Consider the following 26,096-nt stretch of genomic DNA (forward strand, 5'->3'; position numbering starts at 1 on the left):
ACATTACAAATGGCTGTCAGTGTCAGACTGATGGACATTACAAATGGCTGTCAGTGTGGGACTGATTGACATTACAAATGGCTGTCCGTTTGGGACTGATGGACATCAGAAATGGCTGTCAGTGTGAGACTGATGGACATCAGAAATGGCTGTCAGTGCGGGTCTGAGGGACGTTACAAATGGCTGTCAGTGTGAGACTGATGGCATCACAAATGTCTGTCAGTGTGAGACTGATGGACGTTACAAATGGCTGTCAGTGTGGGAGTGATGGATGTTACAAATGGATGTCAATGTGGGGCTGATGAACATTACAAATGGCTATCAGTGTGGGACTGATACACATTATAAATGGCTGTCAGTGTGGGACTGATACACATTACAAATGGCTGTCAGTGTGGGACTGATACACATTACAAATGAAAGTCAGTGTGGGACTGTTACACATTACAAATGGCTGTCAGTGTGGGACTAATGGACATTACAAACGGCTGTCAGTGTGGGACTGATGGTCATTGTAAAATGGCTGTCAGTGCGGGACTGATGAACATTACAAATGGCTGTCAGTGCGAGACTGATGGACATTACAAATGGCTGTCAGTGTGAGACTGATGGACATTACAAATGGCTGTCAGTGTGGGACTGATGGACATTACACATGGCTGTCAGTGTGAGACTGATGGACATTACAAATGGCTGTCAGTGTGAGACTGATGGACATTACAAATGGCTGTCAGTGTGGGACTGATGGACATTACAAATGGCTGTCAGTGTCATACTGATGACGTTACGAATGGCTGTCAGTGTGGGACTGATGGATTACAAATGGCTGTCAGTGTGAGACTGATGAATGTTACAAATGGATGACAGCGTGGGACTGATACACATTACAAATGGCTGTCAGTGAGGGACTGATACACATTACAAATGGCTGTCAGTGTGGGACTGATACACATTACAAATGGCTGTCAGTGTGGGACTGATACACATTACAAATGACAGTCAGTGTGGGTCTGTTACACAATACAAATGGCTGTCAGTGTGGGACTGATGGACATTACAAATGGTTGTCAGTGTGGAATTGATGAATATTACAAGTGGCTGTCAGTGTGAGACTGATGGACATTACAAATGGCTGTCAGTGTCAGACTGATGGATATTACAGATGGCTGTCAGTGTGGGACTGATGGTCATTATAAAATGGCTGTCAGTGTGGTACTGATGAACATTACAAATGGCTGTAAGTGTGGGACTGATGGACATTACAAATGGCTGTCAGTGTCAGACTGATGGACATTAGAAATGGCTGTCAGTGTGGGACTGTTGGACATTACAAATGGCTGTCATTGTGGGACCGATGGACGTTACAAATGGCTGTCAGTGTGGGACTGATGGACATTAAAAATGGCTGTCAGTGTGGGACTGATGGACATTACAAATGGCTGTCAGTGTGGGACTGTTGGACATTACAAATGGCTGTCATTGTGGGACCGATGGACGTTACAAATGGCTGTCAGTGTGGGACTGACGGATATTACAAATGGCTGTCAGTGTGGGACTGATGGACATTACAAATGGCTGTCAGTGTGGGACTGATGGACGTTACAAATGGCTGTCAGTGTGAGACTGATGGATATTACAAATGGCAGTCAGTGTGGGACTGATGGACATTACAAATGGCAGTCATTGTGGGACTGACGGACATTACAAATGGCTGTCAGTGCGGGACTGATGGATATTACAAATGGCTGTCCGTGTGGGACTGATGGACATCAGAAATGGCTGTCAGTGTGAGACTGATGGACATCAGAAATGGCTGTCAGCGTGGGACTGTTTGACATTACAAATGTCTGTCAGTGTGAGACTGATGGACGTTACAAATGGCTGTCAGTGTGCGACTGATGGACATTACAAATGGCTGTCAGTGTGAGACTGTTGGACATTACAAATGGCTGTCATTGTGGGACCGATGGACGTTACAAATGGCTGTCAGTGTGGGACTGATGGACATTACAAATGGCTGTCAGTGTGGGACTAATGGACATTACAAATGGCTGTCAGTGTGGGACTGATGGACATTACAAATGGCTGTCATTGTGGGACCGATGGACGTTACAAATGGCTGTCAGTGTGGGACTGATGGACATTACAAATGGATGTCTGTGTGGGACTGATGAACATTACAAATGGCTGTCAATGTCAGACTGATGGACATTACAATTGGCTGTCAGTGTGCGACTAATGCACGTTACAAATGGCTGACAGTGTGAGACTGACGGACATTACAAATGGCTGTCAGTGCGGGACTGATGGACATTACAAATGGCTGTCAGTGTGGGACTGATGGACATTACAAATGGCTGTCAGTGTGAGACTGATGGACATTACAAATGGCTGTCAGTGTCAGACTGATGGACATTACAAATGGCTGTCAGTGTGGGACTGATTGACATTACAAATGGCTGTCCGTGTGGGACTGATGGACATCAGAAATGGCTGTCAGTGTGAGACTGATGGACATCAGAAATGGCTGTCAGTGCGGGACTGAGGGACGTTACAAATGGCTGTCAGTGTGAGACTGATGGCATCACAAATGGCTGTCAGTGTGAGACTGATGGACATCAGAAATGGCTGTCAGCGTGGGACTGTTTGACATTACAAATGTCTGTCAGTGTGAGACTGATGGACGTTACAAATGGCTGTCAGTGTGGGAGTGATGGATGTTACAAATGGATGTCAATGTGGGGCTGATGAACATTACAAATGGCTATCAGTGTGGGACTGATACACATTATAAATGGCTGTCAGTGTGGGATGATGGACGTTACAAATGGCTGTCAGTGTGAGACTGATGGATATTACAAATGGCAGTCAGTGTGGGACTGATGGACATTACAAATGGCAGTCATTGTGGGACTGACGGACATTACAAATGGCTGTCAGTGCGGGACTGATGGATATTACAAATGGCTGTCCGTGTGGGACTGATGGACATCAGAAATGGCTGTCAGTGTGAGACTGATGGACATCAGAAATGGCTGTCAGCGTGGGACTGTTTGACATTACAAATGTCTGTCAGTGTGAGACTGATGGACATTACAAATGGCTGTCAGTGAGGGACTGATGGACATTACGAATTGCTGTCAGTGTCGGGCTGATGAACATTACAAATGGCTGTCAGTGTGAGACTGATGGACGTTACAAATGGCTGTCAGTGTGCGACTGATGGACATTACAAATGGCTGTCAGTGTGAGACTGTTGGACATTACAAATGGCTGTCATTGTGGGACCGATGGACGTTACAAATGGCTGTCAGTGTGGGACTGATGGACATTACAAATGGCTGTCAGTGTGGGACTAATGGACATTACAAATGGCTGTCAGTGTGGGACTGATGGACATTACAAATGGCTGTCATTGTGGGACCGATGGACGTTACAAATGGCTGTCAGTGTGGGACTGATGGACATTACAAATGGATGTCTGTGTGGGACTGATGAACATTACAAATGGCTGTCAATGTCAGACTGATGGACATTACAATTGGCTGTCAGTGTGCGACTAATGCACGTTACAAATGGCTGACAGTGTGAGACTGACGGACAATACAAATGGCTGTCAGTGCGGGACTGATGGACAGTACAAATGGCTGTCAGTGTGGGACTGATGGACATTACAAATGGCTGTCAGTGTGAGACTGATGGACATTACAAATGGCTGTCAGTGTCAGACTGATGGACATTACAAATGGCTGTCAGTGTGGGACTGATTGACATTACAAATGGCTGTCCGTGTGGGACTGATGGACATCAGAAATGGCTGTCAGTGTGAGACTGATGGACATTAGAAATGGTTGTCAGTGCGGGACTGAGGGACGTTACAAATGGCTGTCAGTGTGAGACTGATGGCATCACAAATGGCTGTCAGTGTGAGACTGATGGACATCAGAAATGGCTGTTAGCGTGGGACTGTTTGACATTACAAATGTCTGTCAGTGTGAGACTGATGGATGTTACAAATGGCTGTCAGTGTGGGAGTGATGGATGTTACAAATGGATGTCAATGTGGGGCTGATGAACATTACAAATGGCTATCAGTGTGGGACTGATACACATTATAAATGGCTGTCAGTGTGGGACTGATACACATTACAAATGGCTGTCAGTGTGGGACTGATACACATTACAAATGACAGTCAGTGTGGGACTGTTACACATTACAAATGGCTGTCAGTGTGGGACTAATGGACATTACAAACGGCTGTCAGTGTGGGACTGATGGTCATTGTAAAATGGCTGTCAGTGCGGGACTGATGAACATTACAACTGGCTGTCAGTGCGGGACTGATGGACATTACAAATGGCTGTCAGTGTGGGACTGATGGACATTACACATGGCTGTCAGTGTGAGACTGATGGACATTACAAATGGCTGTCAGTGTGGGACTGATGGACATTACAAATGGCTGTCAGTGTGGGACTGATGGACATTACAAATGGCTGTCAGTGTCACACTGATGACATTACGAATGGCTGTCAGTGTGGGACTGTTGGATTACAAATGGCTGTCAGTGTGAGACTGATGAATGTTACAAATGGATGACAGTGTGGGACTGATACACATTACAAATGGCTGTCAGTGAGGGACTGATACACATTACAAATGGCTGTCAGTGTGGGACTGATACACATTACAAATGGCTGTCAGTGTGGGACTGATACACATTACAAATGACAGTCAGTGTGGGTCTGTTACACAATACAAATGGCTGTCAGTGTGGGACTGATGGACATTACAAATGGCTGTCAGTGTGGAATTGATGAATATTACAAGTGGCTGTCAGTGTGAGACTGATGGACATTACAAATGGCTGTCAGTGTCAGACTGATGGAGATTACAAATGGCTGTCAGTGTGGGACTGATGGTCATTATAAAATGGCTGTCAGTGTGGTACTGATGAACATTACAAATGGCTGTAAGTGTGGGACTGATGGACATTACAAATGGCTGTCAGTGTCAGACTGATGGACATTAGAAATGGCTGTCAGTGTGGGACTGTTGGACATTACAAATGGCTGTCATTGTGGGACCGATGGACGTTACAAATGGCTGTCAGTGTGGGACTGATGGACATTACAAATGGCTGTCAGTGTGAGACTGTTGGACATTACAAATGGCTGTCATTGTGGGACCGATGGACGTTACAAATGGCTGTCAGTGTGGGACTGATGGACATTACAAATGGCTGTCAGTGTGGGACTAATGGACATTACAAATGGCTGTAAGTGTGGGACTGATGGACATTACAAATGGCTGTCAGTGTCAGACTGATGGACATTAGAAATGGCTGTCAGTGTGGGACTGTTGGACATTACAAATGGCTGTCATTGTGGGACCGATGGACGTTACAAATGGCTGTCAGTGTGGGACTGATGGACATTACAAATGGCTGTCAGTGTGGGACTGATGGACATTACAAATGGCTGTCAGTGTGGGACTGTTGGACATTACAAATGGCTGTCATTGTGGGACCGATGGACGTTACAAATGGCTGTCAGTGTGGGACTGACGGACATTACAAATGGCTGTCAGTGTGGGACTGATGGACATTACAAATGGCAGTCAGTGTGGGACTGATGGACGTTACAAATGGCTGTCAGTGTGAGACTGATGGATATTACAAATGGCAGTCAGTGTGGGACTGATGGACATTACAAATGGCAGTCATTGTGGGACTGACGGACATTACAAATGGCTGTCAGTGCGGGACTGATGGATATTACAAATGGCTGTCCGTGTGGGACTGATGGACATCAGAAATGGCTGTCAGCGTGGGGCTGTTTGACATTACAAATGTCTGTCAGTGTGAGACTGATGGACGTTACAAATGGCTGTCAGTGAGGGACTGATGGACATTACGATTTGCTGTCAGTGTGGGGCTGATGAACATTACAAATGGCTGTCAGTGTGAGACTGATGGACGTTACAAATGGCTGTCAGTGTGCGACTGATGGACATTACAAATGGCTGTCAGTGTGAGACTGTTGGACATTACAAATGGCTGTCATTGTGGGACCGATGGACGTTACAAATGGCTGTCAGTGTGGGACTGATGGACATTACAAATGGCTGTCAGTGTGGGACTAATGGACATTACAAATGGCTGTCAGTGTGGGACTGATGGACATTACAAATGGCTGTCATTGTGGGACCGATGGACGTTACAAATGGCTGTCAGTGTGGGACTGACGGACATTACAAATGGCTGTCAGTGTGGGACTGATGGACATTACAAATGGCGGTCAGTGTGGGACTGATGGACATTACAAATGGTTGTCAGTGTGGGACTGACGGACATTACAAATGGCTGTCAGTGCGGGACTGATGGATATTACAAATGGCTGTCCGTGTGGGACTGATGGACATCAGAAATGGCTGTCAGTGTGAGACTGATGGACATCAGAAATGCCTGTCAGCGTGGGACTGTTTGACATTACAAATGTCTGTCAGTGTGAGACTGATGGACGTTACAAATGGCTGTCAGTGAGGGACTGATGGACATTACAAATTGCTGTCAGTGTGGGGCTGATGAACATTACAAATGGCTGTCAGTGTGAGACTGATGGACGTTACAAATGGCAGTCAGTGTGCGACTGATGGACATTATAAATGGCTGTCAGTGTGAGACTGATGGACATCACAAATGACTGTCAGTGTGGGACTGATGGACGTTTCAAATGGCTGTCAGTGTGGGACTGATGGTCATTATAAAATGGCTGTCAGTGTGGTACTGATGAACATTACAAATGGCTGTAAGTGTGGGACTGATGGACATTACAAATGGCTGTCAGTGTCAGACTGATGGACATTACAAATGGCTGTCAGTGTGATACTGTTGGACATTACAAATGGCTGTCATTGTGGGACCGATGGACATTACAAATGGCTGTCAGTGTGGGACTGATGGACATTACAAATGGCTGTCAGTGTGAGACTGATGGACATTACAAATGGCTGTCAGTGTGGGACTGATGGACATTACAAATGGCAGTCAGTGTGGGACTGATGGACGTTACAAATGGCTGTCAGTGTGGGACTGATGGATATTACAAATGGCTGTCAGTGTGAGACTGATGGACATCAGAAATGCCTGTCAGCATGGGACTGTTTGACATTACAAATGTCTGTCAGTGTGAGACTGATAGACGTTACAAATGTCTGTCAGTGTGGGAGTGATGGATGTTACAAATGGATGTCAATGTGGGGCTGATGAACATTACAAATGGCTGTCAGTGTGGGACTGATACACATTATAAATGGCTGTCAGTGTGGGACTGATACACATTACAAATGGCTGTCAGTGTGGGACTGATACACATTACAAATGACAGTCAGTGTGGGACTGTTACACATTACAAATGGCTGTCAGTGTGGGACTGATGGACATTACAAACGGCTGTCAGTGTGGGACTGATGGACATTACAAATGGCTGTCAGTGTGGGACTGATGGACATTACAAGTGGCTGTCAGTGTGGGTCTGATGGACATTACCAATGGCTGTCAGTGTGAGACTCATGGACATTACAAATGGTTATCAGTGTGAGACTGATGAACATTACTAATGGCTGTCAATGTGGTACTGATGAACATTACAAATGGCTGTCAGTGTGGGACTGATGGACATTACAAATGGCTGTCAGTGTGGGATTGATGAACATTACAAATGGCTGTCAGTGTGAGACTGATGGACGTTACAAATGGCTGTCAGTGTTGGACTGATGGACATTACAAATGGCTGTCAGTGTCAGACTGATGGACATTACAAATGGCTGTCAGTGTGAGACTGATGGACATTACAAATGGCAGTCAGTGTGAGACTGATGGACGTTTCAAATGGCTGTCAGTGTGGGCCTGATGGAAGTTTCAAATGGCTGTCAGTGTGGGACTGATGGTCATTATAAAATGGCTGTCAGTGTGGTACTGATGAACATTACAAATGGCTGTAAGTGTGGGACTGATGGACATTACAAGTGGCTATCAGTGTGGGTCTGATGGACATTACAAAAGGTTGTCAGTGTCAGACTGATGGGCATTACAAATGGCTGTCAGTGTTAGACTGATGGACATTACAAATGGCTGTCAGTGTGAGACTGTTGGACATTACAAATGGCTGTCATTGTGGGACTGATAGACGTTACAAATGGCTGTCAGTGTGGGACTGATGGACATTACAAATGGCTGTCAGTGTGGGACTGATGGACATTACAAATGGCTGTCAGTGTGAGACTGATGGACATTACAAATGGCTGTCAGTATGGAGCTGATGAACATTACAAATGGCTGTCAGTGTCAGACTGATGGACATCACAATTGGCTTTTAGTGTGTGACTAATGGACATTATAAATGGCTGTCAGTGCGGGCCTGATGGACATTACAAATGGCTGTCAGTGTGGGACTGATGGACATTAGAAATGGCTGTCAGTGTGGGACTGATGGATATTACAAATGGCTGTCAGTGTGGGACTGATGGATATTACAAATGGCTGTCAGTGTGGGACTGATGGACATTACAAATGGTTGTCAGTGTGAGACTGATGGACGTTACAAATGGCTGTCAGTGTGGGAGTGATGGATGTTACAAATCGATGTCAGTGTGGGGCTGATGAACATTACAAATGGCTGTCAGTGTGGGACTGATACACATTACAAATGGCTGTCAGTGCGGGACTGATACACATTACAAATGGCTGTCAGTGTGGGACTGATACACATTACAAATGACAGTCAGTGTGGGACTGTTACACATTACAAATGGCTGTCAGTGTGGGACTGATGGACATTACAAATGGCTGTCAGTGTGGGACTGATGGACATTACAAATGGCTGTCAGTGTGTGACTGATACACATTACAAATGGCTGTCAGTGTGGGACTGATGGACATTACAAATGGATGTCAGTGTGGGACTGATGGACATTACAAATGGCTGTCAGTGTGGGACTGTTACACATTACAAATGGCTGTCAGTGTGGGACTGATGGACATTACAAATGGCTGTCAGTGTGGGACTGATACACATTACAAATGGCTGTCAGTGTGGGACTGATGGACCTTACAAATGGCTGTCAGTGTGGGACTGTTACACATTACAAATGGCTGTCAGTGTGGGACTGATGGACATTACAAATGGCTGTCAGTGTGGGACTGATACACATTACAAATGGCTGTCAGTGTGGGACTGATGGACATTACAAATGGCTGTCAATGTCAGACTGATTGACATTACAATTGGCTGTCAGTGTGCGACTAATGGACATTACAAATGGCTGTCAGTGTCAGACTGACGGACATTACAAATGGCTGTCAGTGCGGGACTCATGGACATTACAAATGGCTGTCAGTGTTGGACTGATGGTCATTACAAATGGCTGTCAGTGTGGGACTGATGGACATTACAAATGGCTGTCAGTGTCAGACTGATGGATTACAAATGGCTGTCAGTGTGAGACTGATGGATATCATAAATGGCTGTCAGTGTGGGACTGAGGGACGTTACAAATTGCTGTCAGTGTGAGACTGATGGACGTTACAAATGGCTGTCAGCGTGGGACTGATGGAAGTTACAAATGGCTGCCACTGTGGGACTGATAAACATTACAAATGGCTGTCAGTGTGTAACTGATGGACATTACAAATGGCTGTCAGTGTGAGACTGATGGACATCACAAATGGCTGTCAGTGTGGGACTGATGGACATCAGAAATGTCTGTCAGTGTGAGACTGATGGACGTTTCAAATGGCTGTCATTCTGGGACTGATGGAAGTTTCAAATGGCTGTCAGTGTGGGACTGATGGTCATTGTAAAATGGCTGTCAGTGCGGGACTGATGAACATTACAAATGGCTGTCAGTGTGGGACTGATGGACATTACAAGTGGCTGTCAGTGTGGGTGTGATGGACATTACAAATGGATGTCAGTGTGGGACTGATGAACATTACAAATGGCTGTCAGTGCGGGACTGATGGACATTAGAAATGGCTGTCACTGTCAGACTGATGGACATTACAAAAGGCTGTCAGTGTCAGACTGATGGACATTACAAATGTCTGTCAGTGTGGGAGTGATGGATGTTACAAATGGATGTCAATGTGGGGCTGTTGAACATTACAAATGGCTGTCAGTGTGGGACTGATACACATTATAAATGGCTGTCAGTGTGGGACTGATACACATTACAAATGGCTGTCAGTGTGGGACTGATACACATTACAAATGACAGTCAGTGTGGGACTGTTACACATTACAAATGGCTGTCAGTGTGGGACTGATGGACATTACAAATGGCTGTCAGTGTGGGACTGATGGACATTACAAGTGGCTGTCAGTGTGGGTCTGATGGACATTACCAATGGCTGTCAGTGTGAGACTCATGGACATTACAAATGGTTATCAGTGTGAGACTGATGAACATTACTAATGGCTGTCAATGTGGTACTGATGAACATTACAAATGGCTGTCAGTGTGAGACTGATGGACGTTACAAATGGCTGTCAGTGTTGGACTGATGGACATTACAAATGGCTGTCAGTGTCAGACTGATGGACATTACAAATGGCTGTCAGTGTGAGACTGATGGACATTACAAATGGCAGTCAGTGTGAGACTGATGGACGTTTCAAATGGCTGTCAGTGTGGGCCTGATGGAAGTTTCAAATGGCTGTCAGTGTGGGACTGATGGTCATTATAAAATGGCTGTCAATGTGGTACTGATGAACATTACAAATGGCTGTAAGTGTGGGACTGATGGACATTACAAGTGGCTATCAGTGTGGGTCTGATGGACATTACAAAAGGTTGTCAGTGTCAGACTGATGGACATTACAAATGGCTGTCAGTGTGGGACTGATGGACATTACAAATGGCTGTCAGTGTGAGACTGATGGACATTACAAATGGCTGTCAGTATGGAGCTGATGAACATTACAAATGGCTGTCAGTGTCAGACTGATGGACATCACAATTGGCTTTTAGTGTGTGACTAATGGACATTATAAATGGCTGTCAGTGCGGGCCTGATGGACATTACAAATGGCTGTCAGTGTGGGACTGATGGACATTAGAAATGGCTGTCAGTGTGGGACTGATGGATATTACAAATGGCTGTCAGTGTGGGACTGATGGATATTACAAGTGGCTATCAGTGTGAGACTGATGGACATTACAAATGGCTGTCAGTGTGGGACTGATGGACATTACAAATGGTTGTCAGTGTGAGACTGATGGACGTTACAAATGGCTGTCAGTGTGGGAGTGATGGATGTTACAAATCGATGTCAGTGTGGGGCTGATGAACATTACAAATGGCTGTCAGTGTGGGACTGATACACATTACAAATGGCTGTCAGTGTGGGACTGATACACATTACAAATGGCTGTCAGTGTGGGACTGATACACATTACAAATGACAGTCAGTGTGGGACTGTTACACATTACAAATGGCTGTCAGTGTGGGACTGATGGACATTACAAATGGCTGTCAGTGTGGGACTGATGGACATTACAAATGGCTGTCAGTGTGGGACTGATACACATTACAAATGGCTGTCAGTGTGGGACTGATGGACATTACAAATGGATGTCAGTGTGGGACTGATGGACATTACAAATGGCTGTCAGTGTGGGACTGTTACACATTACAAATGGCTGTCAGTGTGGGACTGATGGACATTACAAATGGCTGTCAGTGTGGGACTGATACACATTACAAATGGCTGTCAGTGTGGGACTGATGGACATTACAAATGGCTGTCAGTGTGGGACTGTTACACATTACAAATGGCTGTCAGTGTGGGACTGATGGACATTACAAATGGCTGTCAGTGTGGGACTGATACACATTACAAATGCCTGTCAGTGTGGGACTGATGGACATTACAAATGGCTGTCTGTGTGGGACTGATGAACATTACAAATGGCTGTCAATGTCAGACTGATGGACATTACAATTGGCTGTCAGTGTGCGACTAATGGACATTACAAATGGCTGTCAGTGTCAGACTGACGGACATTACAAATGGCTGTCAGTGCGGGACTCATGGACATTACAAATGGCTGTCAGTGTTGGACTGATGGTCATTACAAATGGCTGTCAGTGTGGGATAGATGGACATTACAAATGGCTGTCAGTGTCAGACTGATGGATTACAAATGGCTGTCAATGTGAGACTGATGGATATCATAAATGGCTGTCAGTGTGGGACTGAGGGACGTTACAAATTGCTGTCAGTGTGAGACTGATGGACATTACAAATGGCTGTCAGCGTGGGACTGATGGAAGTTACAAATGGCTGCCACTGTGGGACTGATAAACATTACAAATGGCTGTCAGTGTGTAACTGATGGACATTACAAATGGCTGTCAGTGTGAGACTGATGGACATCACAAATGGCTGTCAGTGTGGGACTGATGGACATCAGAAATGTCTGTCAGTGTGAGACTGATGGACGTTTCAAATGGCTGTCATTCTGGGACTGATGGAAGTTTCAAATGGCTGTCAGTGTGGGACTGATGGTCATTGTAAAATGGCTGTCAGTGCGGGACTGATGAACATTACAAATGGCTGTCAGTGTGGGACTGATGGACATTACAAGTGGCTGTCAGTGTGGGTCTGATGGACATTACAAATGGATGTCAGTGTGGGACTGATGAACATTACAAATGTCTGTCAATGTCAGACTGATGGACATTACAATTGGCTGTCAGTGTGCGACTAATGCTCATTATAAATGGCTGTCAGTGTGAGACCGACGTACATTACAAATGGCTGTCAGTGCGGGACTGATGGACATTAGAAATGGCTGTCACTGTCAGACTGATGGACATTACAAAAGGCTGTCAGTGTCAGACTGATGGACATTACAAATGGCTGTCAGTTAGGGACTAATACACATTACAAATGGCTGTCAGTTTGGGACTGATACACATTACAAATGGCTGTCAGTGTGGGACTGATACACATTACAAATGGCTGTCAGTGTCGGACTGATGGACATTACAATTGGCTGTTAGTGTGTGACTAATGGACATTACAAATGGCTGTCAGTGCGGGACTGATGGACATCAGAAATGGCTGTCAGCGTGGGAGTTTTTGACATTACAAATGGCTGTCAGTGTGAGACTGATGGACGTTACAAATGGCTGTCAGTGTGGGACTGATGGACATCACAAATGGCTGTCAGTGTGGGTCTGATGAACGTTACAAATGGCTATCAGTGTGGGACTGATACACATTACAAATGGCTGTCAGTTAGGGACTGATACACATTACAAATGGCTGTCAGTGTTGGACTGATACAAATTACAAATGGCTGTCAGTGTGAGACTGATGGACGTTACAAATGGCTGTCAGTGTGGGACTGTTGGACATTACAAATGGCTGTCAGTGTCAGACTGATGGATTACAAATGGCTGTCAATGTGAGACTGATGGATATCATAAATGGCTGTCAGTGTGGGACTGAGGGACGTTACAAATTGCTGTCAGTGTGAGACTGATGGACATTACAAATGGCTGTCAGCGTGGGACTGATGGAAGTTACAAATGGCTGCCACTGTGGGACTGATAAACATTACAAATGGCTGTCAGTGTGTAACTGATGGACATTACAAATGGCTGTCAGTGTGAGACTGATGGACATCACAAATGGCTGTCAGTGTGGGACTGATGGACATCAGAAATGTCTGTCAGTGTGAGACTGATGGACGTTTCAAATGGCTGTCATTCTGGGACTGATGGAAGTTTCAAATGGCTGTCAGTGTGGGACTGATGGTCATTGTAAAATGGCTGTCAGTGCGGGACTGATGAACATTACAAATGGCTGTCAGTGTGGGACTGATGGACATTACAAGTGGCTGTCAGTGTGGGTCTGATGGACATTACAAATGGATGTCAGTGTGGGACTGATGAACATTACAAATGTCTGTCAATGTCAGACTGATGGACATTACAATTGGCTGTCAGTGTGCGACTAATGCTCATTATAAATGGCTGTCAGTGTGAGACCGACGTACATTACAAATGGCTGTCAGTGCGGGACTGATGGACATTAGAAATGGCTGTCACTGTCAGACTGATGGACATTACAAAAGGCTGTCAGTGTCAGACTGATGGACATTACAAATGGCTGTCAGTTAGGGACTAATACACATTACAAATGGCTGTCAGTTTGGGACTGATACACATTACAAATGGCTGTCAGTGTGGGACTGATACACATTACAAATGGCTGTCAGTGTCGGACTGATGGACATTACAATTGGCTGTTAGTGTGTGACTAATGGACATTACAAATGGCTGTCAGTGCGGGCCTGATGGACATCAGAAATGGCTGTCAGCGTGGGAGTTTTTGACATTACAAATGGCTGTCAGTGTGAGACTGATGGACGTTACAAATGGCTGTCAGTGTGGGACTGATGGACATCACAAATGGCTGTCAGTGTGGGTCTGATGAACGTTACAAATGGCTATCAGTGTGGGACTGATACACATTACAAATGGCTGTCAGTTAGGGACTGATACACATTACAAATGGCTGTCAGTGTTGGACTGATACAAATTACAAATGGCTGTCAGTGTGAGACTGATGGACGTTACAAATGGCTGTCAGTGTGGGACTGTTGGACATTACAAATGGCTGTCAGTGTGGGACTGATGAACGTTACAAATGGCTGTCAGTGTGGGAGTGATGGATGTTACAAATGGATGTCAGTGTGGGGCTGATGAACATTACAAATGGCTGTCAGTGTGGGACTGATACACATTAAAAATGGCTGTCAGTGTGGGACTGATACACATTACAAATGGCTGTCAGTGTGGGACTGATACACATTACAATTGGCTGTCAGTGTGCGACCAATGGACATTACAAATGGCTGTCAGTGTGAGACTGATCAACATTACAAATGGCTGTCAATGTCAGACTGATGGACATTACAATTGGCTGTCAATGTGCGACCAATGGACATTACAAATGGCTGTCAGTGTGAGACTAATGGATATCATAAATGGCTGTCAGTGTGGGACTGATGGACATTACAAAGGGCTGTCAGTGTGGGACTGATGGACATTACAAATGGCTGTCATTGTGATACTGATGGACATTACAAATGGCTGTCAGTCTGGGACTGATGGACATTACAAATGGCTGTCAGTGTCAGATTGATGGACATTACAAATGGCTGTCAGTGTGAGACTGTTGGACATTACAAATGGCTGTCAGTGTGGGACTGATGGACGTTACAAATGGCTGTCAGTGTGGGACTGATGGAAGTTACAAATGGCTGCCACTGTGGGGCTGATAAACATTACAAATGGCTGTCAGTGTCAGACTGATGGACATTACAATTGGCTGTTAGTGTGTGACTAATGGACATTACAAATGGCTGTCAGTGCGGGCCTGATGGAAATTACAAATGGCTGTCAGTGTGGGACTGATGGACGTTACAAATGGCTGTCAGTGTGGGACTGATGCATATTACAAATGGCTGTCTGTGTGGGACTGATGGACATTACAAATGGCTGTCAGTGTGAGACTGATGGACGTTACAAATGGCTGTCAGTGTGAGACTGATGGACATCAGAAATGGCTGTCAGCGTGGGAGTGTTTGACATTACAAATGGCTGTCAGTGTGAGACTGATGGACGTTACAAATGGCTGTCAGTGTGGGACTGATGGACATCACAAATGGCTGTCAGTGTGGGTCTGATGAATGTTACAAATGGCTATCAGTGTGGGACTGATACACATTACAAATGGCTGTCAGTTAGGGACTGATACACATTACAAATGGCTGTCAGTGTTGGACTGATACAAATTACAAATGGCTGTCAGTGTGAGACTGATGGACGTTACAAATGGCTGTCAGTGTGGGACTGTTGGACATTACAAATGGCTGTCAGTGTGGGACTGATGAACGTTACAAATGGCTGTCAGTGTGGGAGTGATGGATGTTACAAATGGATGTCAGTGTGGGGCTGATGAACATTACAAATGGCTGTCAGTGTGGGACTGATACACATTAAAAATGGCTGTCAGTGTGGGACTGATACACATTACAAATGGCTGTCAGTGTGGGACTGATACACATTACAATTGGCTGTCAGTGTGCGACCAATGGACATTACAAATGGCTGTCAGTGTGAGACTGATCAACATTACAAATGGCTGTCAATGTCAGACTGATGGACATTACAATTGGCTGTCAATGTGTGACCAATGGACATTACAAATGGCTGTCAGTGTGAGACTAATGGATATCATAAATGGCTGTCAGTGTGGGACTGATGGACATTACAAAGGGCTGTCAGTGTGGGACTGATGGACATTACAAATGGCTGTCATTGTGATACTGATGGACATTACAAATGGCTGTCAGTCTGGGACTGATGGACATTACAAATGGCTGTCAGTGTCAGATTGATGGACATTACAAATGGCTGTCAGTGTGAGACTGTTGGACATTACAAATGGCTGTCAGTGTGGGACTGATGGACGTTACAAATGGCTGTCAGTGTGGGACTGATGGAAGTTACAAATGGCTGCCACTGTGGGGCTGATAAACATTACAAATGGCTGTCAGTGTGGGACTGATGGATGTTACAAATGGCTGTCAGCGTGTGACTGATGGACATTACAAATGACAGTCAGTGTGAGACTGATGGATGTTACAAATGGCTGTCAGTGTGGGACTGATGGACATCACAAATGGCTGTCATTGTGGGACTGATGGTCGTTACAAATGGGTGTCAGTGTGGGACTGATGGAAGTTTCAAATGGCTGTCAGTGTGGGACTGATGGTCATTGTAAAATGGCTGTCAGTGCGGGACTGATGAACATTACAAATGGCTGTCAGTGTGGGACTGATGGACATTACAAGTGGCTGTCAGTGTGGGTCTGATGGACATTACAAATGGTTGTCATTGTCAGACTGATGGACATTACAAATGGCTGTCAGTGTGGGATTGATACACATTACAAATGGCTGTCAGTGTGGGACTGATACACATTACAAATGGCTGTCAGTGGGGACTGATGGACATTACAAATGGCTGTCAGTTTGGGACTGATGGACATTACAATTGGCTGTCAATGTGGGACTGATGGACATTACAAATGGCTGTCAGTGTGGCACTGATGGACATTACAAATGGCTGTCAGTGTCGTACTGATGGACATTACAAATGGCTGTCAGTCTGGGACTGATGGACATTACAAATGGCTGTCAGTGTGAGTCTGATGGACATTACAAATGGCTGTCAGTGTCAGACTGATGGACATTACAAATGGCTTCAGTTTGGGACTGATGGACATTACAATTGGCTGTCAGTGTGGGACTGATGGACATTACAAATGGCTGTCAGTGTGGGACTGATGGACATTACAAATGGCTGTCAGTGTCGGACTGATGGACATTACAAATGGCTGTCAGTTTGGGACTGATGGACATTACAAATGGCTGTCAGTGTGAGTCTGATGGACATTAAAAATGGCTGTCAGCGTGGGACTGATGGACATTACAAATGGCTGTCAGTTTGGAACTGATGGACATTACAATTGGCTGTCAGTGTGGGACTGATGGATATTACAAATGGCTCTCAGTGTCGGGATGATGGACATTACAAATGGCTGTCAGTTTGGGACTGATGGGCATTACAATTGGCTGTCAGTGTGGGACTGATGGACATTACAAATGGCTGTCAGTGTGGGACTGATGGACATTACAAATGGCTGTCAGTGTCGGACTGATGGACATTACAAATGGCTGTCAGTTTGGGACTGATGGACATTACAATTGGCTGTCAGTGTGGGACTGATGGACATTACAAATGGCTGTCAGCGTGGGACTGATGGACATTACAAATGGCTGTCAGTGTCGGACTGATGGACATTACAAATGGCTGTCAGTTTCAGATTGATGGACATTACAAATGGCTGTCAGTCTGGGACTGATGGACATTACAAATGGCTGTCAGTGTGGGACTGATGGACATTACAAATGGCTGTCAGTGTCAGACTGATGGACATTAGAAATGGCTGTCAGTGTGAGACTGATGGACATTACAAATGGCTGTCAGTGTGGGACTGATAAACATGACCAATGATTGCATGTATGGCCTGCTGAAGGTTTGTTCCGAGGACACATGTGCATAATTGTTCTGTTAAACGTATCAGTACTAACTGCCTTTGTTTGTCTTCATAGGAGATATGTTCCAACCCCCAGTTCATTGTGGATGGGGCAACTCGTACTGACATTTGTCAGGGAGGATTGGGTAAGTGTACACCTCTGTTTCTGTTCCTTTTACTAGGTGTCATCTTAGCTCAGCTGGCATCGCTCTCACCTCTAGATCAGCAGCTTTGATTTCAACAGCAGGGTTTGAGCCCAGAGTCTAGGCCAGCTCTGTTTCGTCCAAAGCTCAGTGAGGCCGAAGGTGAATGTTAATCTGAGTTATCATCGGCGTTTGCCATTGGTGCACCGAGGAGGTCAAAGATCCCTGACACTACTTGAAGGGCGGGGAGGTCCCATTACCACACACCTCTTCCCTTCACCCAGGACAAGGTGGGGTGTGGTGGGGGTGGGGTGTGTGGGGGGGCTGTTTGATCTCTAGAGGGTCTCGCTCCTCCACAGTACATTCTAGAACAGAGCTCACGGGGGTTGGTCTTCCCCACAGTGGGACCCACTTTTATATCTGCTTCATTGACCAATGCCATTCCATCCAAATTATGACCCTCAGAGCCCTATACCCAGTACTTAAGGCCCTCCCATAAGCGCCAACCCTGCCCATTCCCAGTGTGACCTCCCATTCCTGCTCTGACCTTTGGCCTTGCACTCACAACCAGTCGAGCTAACCTCAGACATCAGGAACCCCGATAAATCTGGAACATGAAAGCTAGTCTCAGTAACAGCGACTGTGAAACAACTGGATTACTGTAAATAAAAAACCCATCCAGGTTCACTATCTCCTTTAGGAAGGGAAATCTGTCTTCCTTAGCCGGTCGGGCCTACATGTGCCTCCAGGCCTACAGGTTGACTCTTAACTGCCCTCTGAAATGGCCTAGCAATGCACTCAGCTGTAACTCAAGATGGCGACTCTCACCTTCCCAAGGGCGATTCAAGATGGCGGCTCAATATCGCCTTCTCAAGGGCGATTCAGTATGGCAGCTCACTATTGCCTTCTCAAGGGCGATTCAAGATTGCAGCTCATTATTGCCTTCTCAAGGTCAATTCAAGATGGCAGCTCACTCTCTCCTTCTCAAGGGCGATTCAAGATGGCAGCTCACTATCGCCTTCTCAAGGGTGATTCAATATGGCAGCTCACTCTCGCCTTCTCAAGGGCGATTCAAGATGGCAGCTCACTATCGCCTTCTCAAGGGCGATTCAAGATGGCAGCTCACTATTGCCTTCTCAAGGTCAATTCAAGATGGCAGCTCACTACTGCCTTCTCAAGGGCGATTCAAGATGGCGGCTCACTCGCCTTCTCAAGGATGATTTTAGATGGCCGTTAAATGTTGTGGATGAAGATATGAATTACAAAGGGAGCGGTGTCTGATCCTTCCCTTTGCAGCCTGCTGCTTCTCACACCCACTTCCCTCTTGTTCCATCCCTCCAAGTCTCAGCCTTTTCACGGAAGAGTGGCATTTGCAAGCTCTGCTTTGAGATTTCCACTGTGAGGGAATTGCTCATTTGGAGAGCCAGTACAGACGTGAGGGGCCGTATGGCCTCCCTCTGCATTGTAACCATTCTGTGATTTCCCAGCACTTCCCTCTCTTTGTCCGTTGCTTATCAACTCAAGGGGCAAATAGGGATCAGCAATAAATGCTGGTCTTGCATTTGAATGAATGTAACAAAACTGATTGATTGGCTGTTTTATCCCTCCAATTATCTAGCTTTGCTTTTTGTAACTTCCCCTTCGGTGAGGCTGAGGATCTGTTTGCTTCCTCCTTTTCCTGGTGTCTGCTTTACCTCTTTCTGTTAACCTGCTTGCCCTCCGCATTCATTGGAGCTGCCCGGACCTGTTTGAAATAACACGTGTGATCAGGAAGTTTAGGCACAAAGCCAGGATTGGAACCATTGCATCATTCACCGCGATCAGTGACTTTTCCCAACCTTCAGTCACTTTGATTCAAGAGAATCAACATTGAGTATTGCTGAGAAAAGAGACACATCAAAGCTTTTCGTCTTGCACTCATCAGGACACTCTGCAATACAAAGGGAAAACAACAATTTATACCGCGTGTGAAGAGAGTGCTGATCACTTAGCGAGTGGATTCTGATTGGTAGAGGCGTTGCCGTGGAGAATGCACCAGTGATAGTGACTGACAGGTTAACTGCCAAGCATTGTTTAAAATTTAAACCAGGCCGCTTGACCCTGTTTGGTCAAGGCATTGCCCTGAGGAATGAGTCAGCGAATGGCTGTCACTTATTTTGTTTAGCTGGGCGTTCCTGATGGCGCTCTTCCAGGGGTTGAGGCAGTGCAACATTCCAGCACTTGGGAACCAGGCACTGTGGGGAGCTCCACGGAGATGTTGATGTGGTGGGTCGGAATGCGACACTTTATGTTTGGATCCTCATGCCAGGTTCAGCCTGAAGTGTGAGAAATATTCAGCACCCACTTTGTTCTTCCAAGACTAGGCAGGGTCTGGAGAGAGCGTCTCACTGGGCAAAGCAGTGTTCCGCCTGAAACGGAATTGTAAAACTCTCAACCTCCTGTTCAAATCCCTCCACGGCTTCAGTGCCCCTCCCCCATCTCTGGAACCTCCTCCAGCCCTACGCCCCGCCCTCGGGATCTCTGAACTTCTCCAAATCCGGCCTCTTGAGCATCCCCCGATTCCCATCGCTTTGCCTTTGGGGCTCCTGAGTTCTGGGATTCCCTCCCTCACCCTCTCCACCCCTCTCTCTCCCTCCTCCTTTAAGACGCTCCTCAAAACCGACCTCTTTGACCGAGCTTATTGTCGCCCGTCCCCTATGATCTGCTTGTGAGGCTCGGGGTCAAACTTTTACTTCATAATGTTCCTGCAAAGTGCTTGTTAGGATGTTTTACTCCGTTGAAGAGGCTATGCAATTGCAGGCAGTTGTTGTATATACAGGTCGGCCGTTGGGAAGATATTTGAGATTAGGAATTTGTAAGTCATGTAGACACGAGTCTGAAATTTGGGATAAGCTATAGGCCACAGTGTGAGTGCGGCTCAGTGAGGACTTTCTTTGCCTCTGAAGTAAGAAAGTTGGGAGCTCAGGGCAGATGGGTTTAACACCTCTTTCAGGAGACGACTCCTTCGACAGTGCAGCACTCTCTCACCGGGAGCGTCAGCGCAGGTTGTGGGCTCAATCCTCTGGAGGGGACATTTGGATTTCCAGCATCCGCAGTTTTTTTGTTTTTATCTCTGTGTTTAATTGACTGCCACTGCTCTTCAAGAAATGCCTACCTCCTTGAAGAAGTTCTGTTCCTCTCTGCGACAAGATTTCCGTATCTCTCTGTTGCCCTGCTCACCTTCCTTGCTTTCCATTTCCCTCCTAGTGTTTGACAAGGTGTTTACTAAAACCCGCTTTCACAGCCACATCTCCTTTCTCAGTGACTGTCTCCGTCTCCGACTTACCCCACGTGGATTTCAACTGAAATTCCACCCCTCATGTTTCGAACCCACCCAGGATTACAGGTATCTCCGGGACATAAAACGTTTCTCGGACAGCTGTTCCCGTCACATTCTGAAATCCACACTCAGTGCCATGCGCCATATGAACGCACTCGACCTCTCCTGCCAGCAGCACCGCCGTACCCTTTTTCAAAGCTGCGCGTGCCCCCAGTTTCATTTTATCCTTCGGCTCATCCGACGCCTCAACAAGAAACTTTTTCTCTTTCTCTCAAGTGCTAAGGAACGCAAGCTCCAACAACTCATCGACACCAACCCCCATCTAGGACCCTCCACCCCGGCCTGTCCCTCCGTCCCCACCCCATCTTCCAATCCCAGCCCCAGCCGTGTATTCACTATACCCCCTGACCTTCCCCTCTCCGATGCTGAACGTTCAGTGCTCAGCAAAGGACTTAGTTTCATACCCTTACGCCCTCACCTCAATTAATTTCGGGCTCGGCATGATGCTGACCTCTTCTTCCGCCGTCTTCGTCTCCGGGCTCACTTTTTTGGGCAGGAGTCCTCTCCCAGTTCAACGGATCCTTTTACCCATCTCCAATATTCTCCCTCCACCTGGACCCCTCCCTCTGGATTCTTACCTTCTCTTGATCTTTTCATTGAGAACTGTCAGCGCGACATTAGTCGTCTCAATTTCTCTGCTCCTCTCACCCATTCTAACCTGTCTCTCTCTGAACTTACTGCACTCCATTCTCTCAGGTCCAACCCTGACATTGTCATCAAACCCGCTGACAAGGGTGGTGCTGTTGTTGTCTGGCGCACTGACCTCTACCTCGCGGAGGCTGAGCGTCAACTTGCAGACACTTCCTCCTACCTCTCCCTGGACCATGACCCCACCACTGAACATCAAGCCATTGTTTCCAGGACTGTCACTGACCTCATCTCCTCTGGGGATCTCCCTCCCACAGCTTCCAACCTGATAGTCGCCCAACCTCGGACGGCCCGCTTCTATCTCCTACCCAAAATCCACAAACAGAACTGCCCCGGTAGACCGATCGTCTCAGCTTGCTCCTGCCCCACAGAACTCATTTCTCGTTATCTTGACTCCCTTCTCTCTCCCCTTGTCCAGTCCCTTCCCACCTACATCCGTGATTCCTCTGACACCTTACGTCACATCAACAATTTCCAGTTCCCTGGCCCCAACCGCTTCCTCTTCACCATGGACGTCCAATCCCTCTACACCTCCATCCCCCACCAGGATGGTCTGAGGGCCCTTAGCTTCTTCCTCGAATAGAGGCCCGAACAATCCCCATCCACCACTACTCTCCTCCGTCTGGCTGAACTTGTTCTTACGCTGAACAATTTCTCCTTCAACTCCTCTCACTTCCTTCAAATAAAAGGTGTGGCTACGGGTACCCGCATGGGCCCCAGCTATGCCTGTCTCTTTATGGGGTATGTGGAACATTCCTTGTTCCAGTCCTACTCCGGCCCCCTTCCACAACTCTTTCTCCAGTACATCGATGATTACTTCGGTGCCGCTTCATGCTCTAGTCGGGACTTGGAAAAATTTATTAATTTTGCTTCCAATCTCCACCCCTCCATCATTTTCACGTGGTCCATCTCTGACACTTCCCTTCCCTTCCTTGACCTCTCTGTCTCAATCTCTGGTGATAGACTGTCCACCAATATCCATTACAAACCCACCGACTCCCATAGCTATCTCGACTACAGCTCCTCATACCCCGCTTCCTGTAAGGACTCCATCCCATTCTCTCAGTTCCTTCGCCTCCGTCGCATCTGTTCCGATGATGCTACCTTCAAAAACAGTTCCTCTGACATGTCCTCCTTCTTCCTTAACCGAGGTTTTCCACCCACGGTCGTTGATAGGGCCCTCAACCGTGTCCGGCCCATCTCCCGCGCATCCGCCCTCACGCCTTCTCCTCCCTCCCAGAAACATGATAGGGTCCCCCTTGTCCTCACTTATCACCCCACCAGCCTCCGCATTCAAAGGATCATCCTCTGCCATTTCCGCCAACTCCAGCATGATGCCACCACCATACACATCTTCCCTTCACCCCCCCTATCGGCATTCCGTAGGGATCGCTCCCTCCGGGACACCCTGGTCCACTCCTCCATCACCCCCTACTCCTCAACCCCCTCCTATGGCACCACCCCATGCCCACGCAAAAGATGCAATACCTGCCCCTTCACTTCCTCTCTCCTCACCGTCCAAGGACCCAAACACTCCTTTCAAGTGAAGCAGCATTTCACTTGCATTTCCCCCAACTTAGTCTACTGCATTCGTTGCTCCCAATGTGGTCTCCTCTACATTGGAGAGACCAAACGTAAACTGGGCGACCGCTTTGCAGAACACCTGCGGTCTGTCCGCAAGAATGAGCCAAACCTTCCTGTCGCTTGCCATTTTAACACTCCACCCTGCTCTCTTGCACATGTCTGTCCTTGGCTTGCTGCATTGTTCCAGTGAAGCCCAACGCAAACTGGAGAAACAACACCTCATCTTCCGACTAGGCACTTTACAGCCATCCGGACTGAATATTGAATTCAACAACTTTAGGTCGTGAGCTCCCTCCCCCATCCCCACCCTGTTTCCCCCTTTTTTTTCCAATAAATTATATAGATTTTCCTTTTCCCACCTATTTCCATTATAAAAAGAGAAAAAAAAAAGTATTTATTTATTTATTTTTACATCTTTTATGCTCTCCCCACCCCCACTAGAGCTATACCTTGAGTGCCCTACCATCCATTCTTAATTAGCACATTCGTTTAGATAATATCGCCAACTTTAACACCTATGTGTTCTTTTGTATTATTGTTGTTGACATCTTTTGATGATCTGCTTCTGTCACTGCTTGTTTGTCCCTACAACCACACCCCCACTCCACCTCCCACTCTCTCTCTCTCTCCGCCCCCCACACACACACACCTTAAACCAGCTTATATTCAACTCTTTCTTGGACTCGAACTCAAGTTCTGTCGAAGGGTCATGAGGACTCGAAACGTCAACTCTTTTCTTCTCCGCCGATGCTGCCAGACCTGCTGAGTTTTTCCAGGTAATTCTGTTTTTGTTTTTGTTTTGGGTAAATACATTGTATGTTCATTTAAAGACGAGGCACATGAGAACAGTTGCACATTGTTAGAAAGCTTGAAGATAGCAGAGCTGTGTTTATGTGCTCTACCCAAATCCAAAGGTGAAACTAAGACTGGATTGCATGACACACTTCCCTTCCAGTGATGTCGTGCTGCTATCCCTTAAAGGCATATTACAGCACCCCCCCTTTCTTTTTAAATATACTTTCCCCTGTTCCAAAGATAGAACTATTTACAATACATGCTCATGTTTAGTTACCATTACATAAGTGTATAGGGCCTGTGAATCTATGGTTCTCTAAAGTGTAGAGGTAATTTTCTGGTACACCCAGATCTTGAAATGGAGGTTTCTTTAAGCACTCACAGTGACCGTGGGATTGTCATTCTTGGATATTGTTCCTGGTTGCATTTGGGACCGAGTCCTAGATGCAAAAGGACTGTACGGTGCTTGAGGAGCTGGATTGGATCTGATTTGTCCTCGGTTACATCTCATCATTGTGTCTTTGCATGTAATGACTTCCCAGGACCTTGGTTCTAGACAAATCCTTGACATCTTGGCTGGTTGCCACATACCTTCCATGAGATCCCACGTGCAAAGCTGTTGTCCCAACTGTAAACTTGGGAGTTCCATACCCGCATTTTTATCATGCACACTGGTCATCTTCTCTCGCAATTCTAAAAGTTGCTCTCTAGTTTCTGAGAGAGTAGAAAGGTTAAGAGTCGGTAAATTGGCACACACTGGTCTGTCAAACATGAGCTCTGTCGGTGATGGAATAGTTGCATTTAAAGGTGTCGCTCTCAGATATAACATTGTAAGCAATATGTAGATCTTGCTTGGTCCGTCTACATTTGAGAATTTGGGGTTTCAACCATGTGAATCATTCATTCAGCTAACCTGTTAGATTTAGAGTAATGAGAAGAAGAAGTATTCTGATCGATACTCCACTTCTCACACATGTACTAAAATGGCTTACCAATAAATTAGGGACCGTTATCAGTAATGATCTTTCTAGGCAGGCCAAATAAACTGAAAATAGCACATAGAGTGTGCATGACAGTTGTGCTTGATGTGTTGTGTAATTATTGAATAATGGGGTACTCGGTAAAGTAGTCGACAATGAAGTCAATGCCACGGACGTGAAAGAGATTAGATGCGACTTTGGACCAAGGATGGGCAGAAATTTCATGTGAAGTGAGTGGTTCTTTGTGCTGGCTTGACATATGCTCTTGACATGCCTCGCACTCCTTGACGTACTTCAGTAGACTGCCTCTCTGGTGAATCTTCTCATTTGATGTAGGCCTATGTGTGAGTGATGAAGTTGTTGAAGAATATCAGGTCACAAAG

The 26,096-nt window shown here is 46.3% G+C and overlaps 1 protein-coding gene across 2 annotated transcripts in view; it reads left to right on the forward strand.

Moving 5' to 3' along the window:
• Positions 1-26,096, forward strand: part of LOC121273031 (calpain-1 catalytic subunit-like) — a 117,658-nt gene that overhangs the window by 44,029 nt on the left and 47,533 nt on the right. For both annotated transcript variants that reach the window (XM_041179980.1, XM_041179979.1), the window contains exon 3: positions 18,261-18,330. In XM_041179980.1, coding sequence (XP_041035914.1) covers positions 18,261-18,330 — 70 coding nt within the window. The remainder of the gene's footprint in view (positions 1-18,260; positions 18,331-26,096) is intronic.

The sequence above is a fragment of the Carcharodon carcharias genome, chromosome 37, assembly GCF_017639515.1.
Source record: "Carcharodon carcharias isolate sCarCar2 chromosome 37, sCarCar2.pri, whole genome shotgun sequence".
Lineage (NCBI taxonomy): Eukaryota > Metazoa > Chordata > Chondrichthyes > Lamniformes > Lamnidae > Carcharodon > Carcharodon carcharias.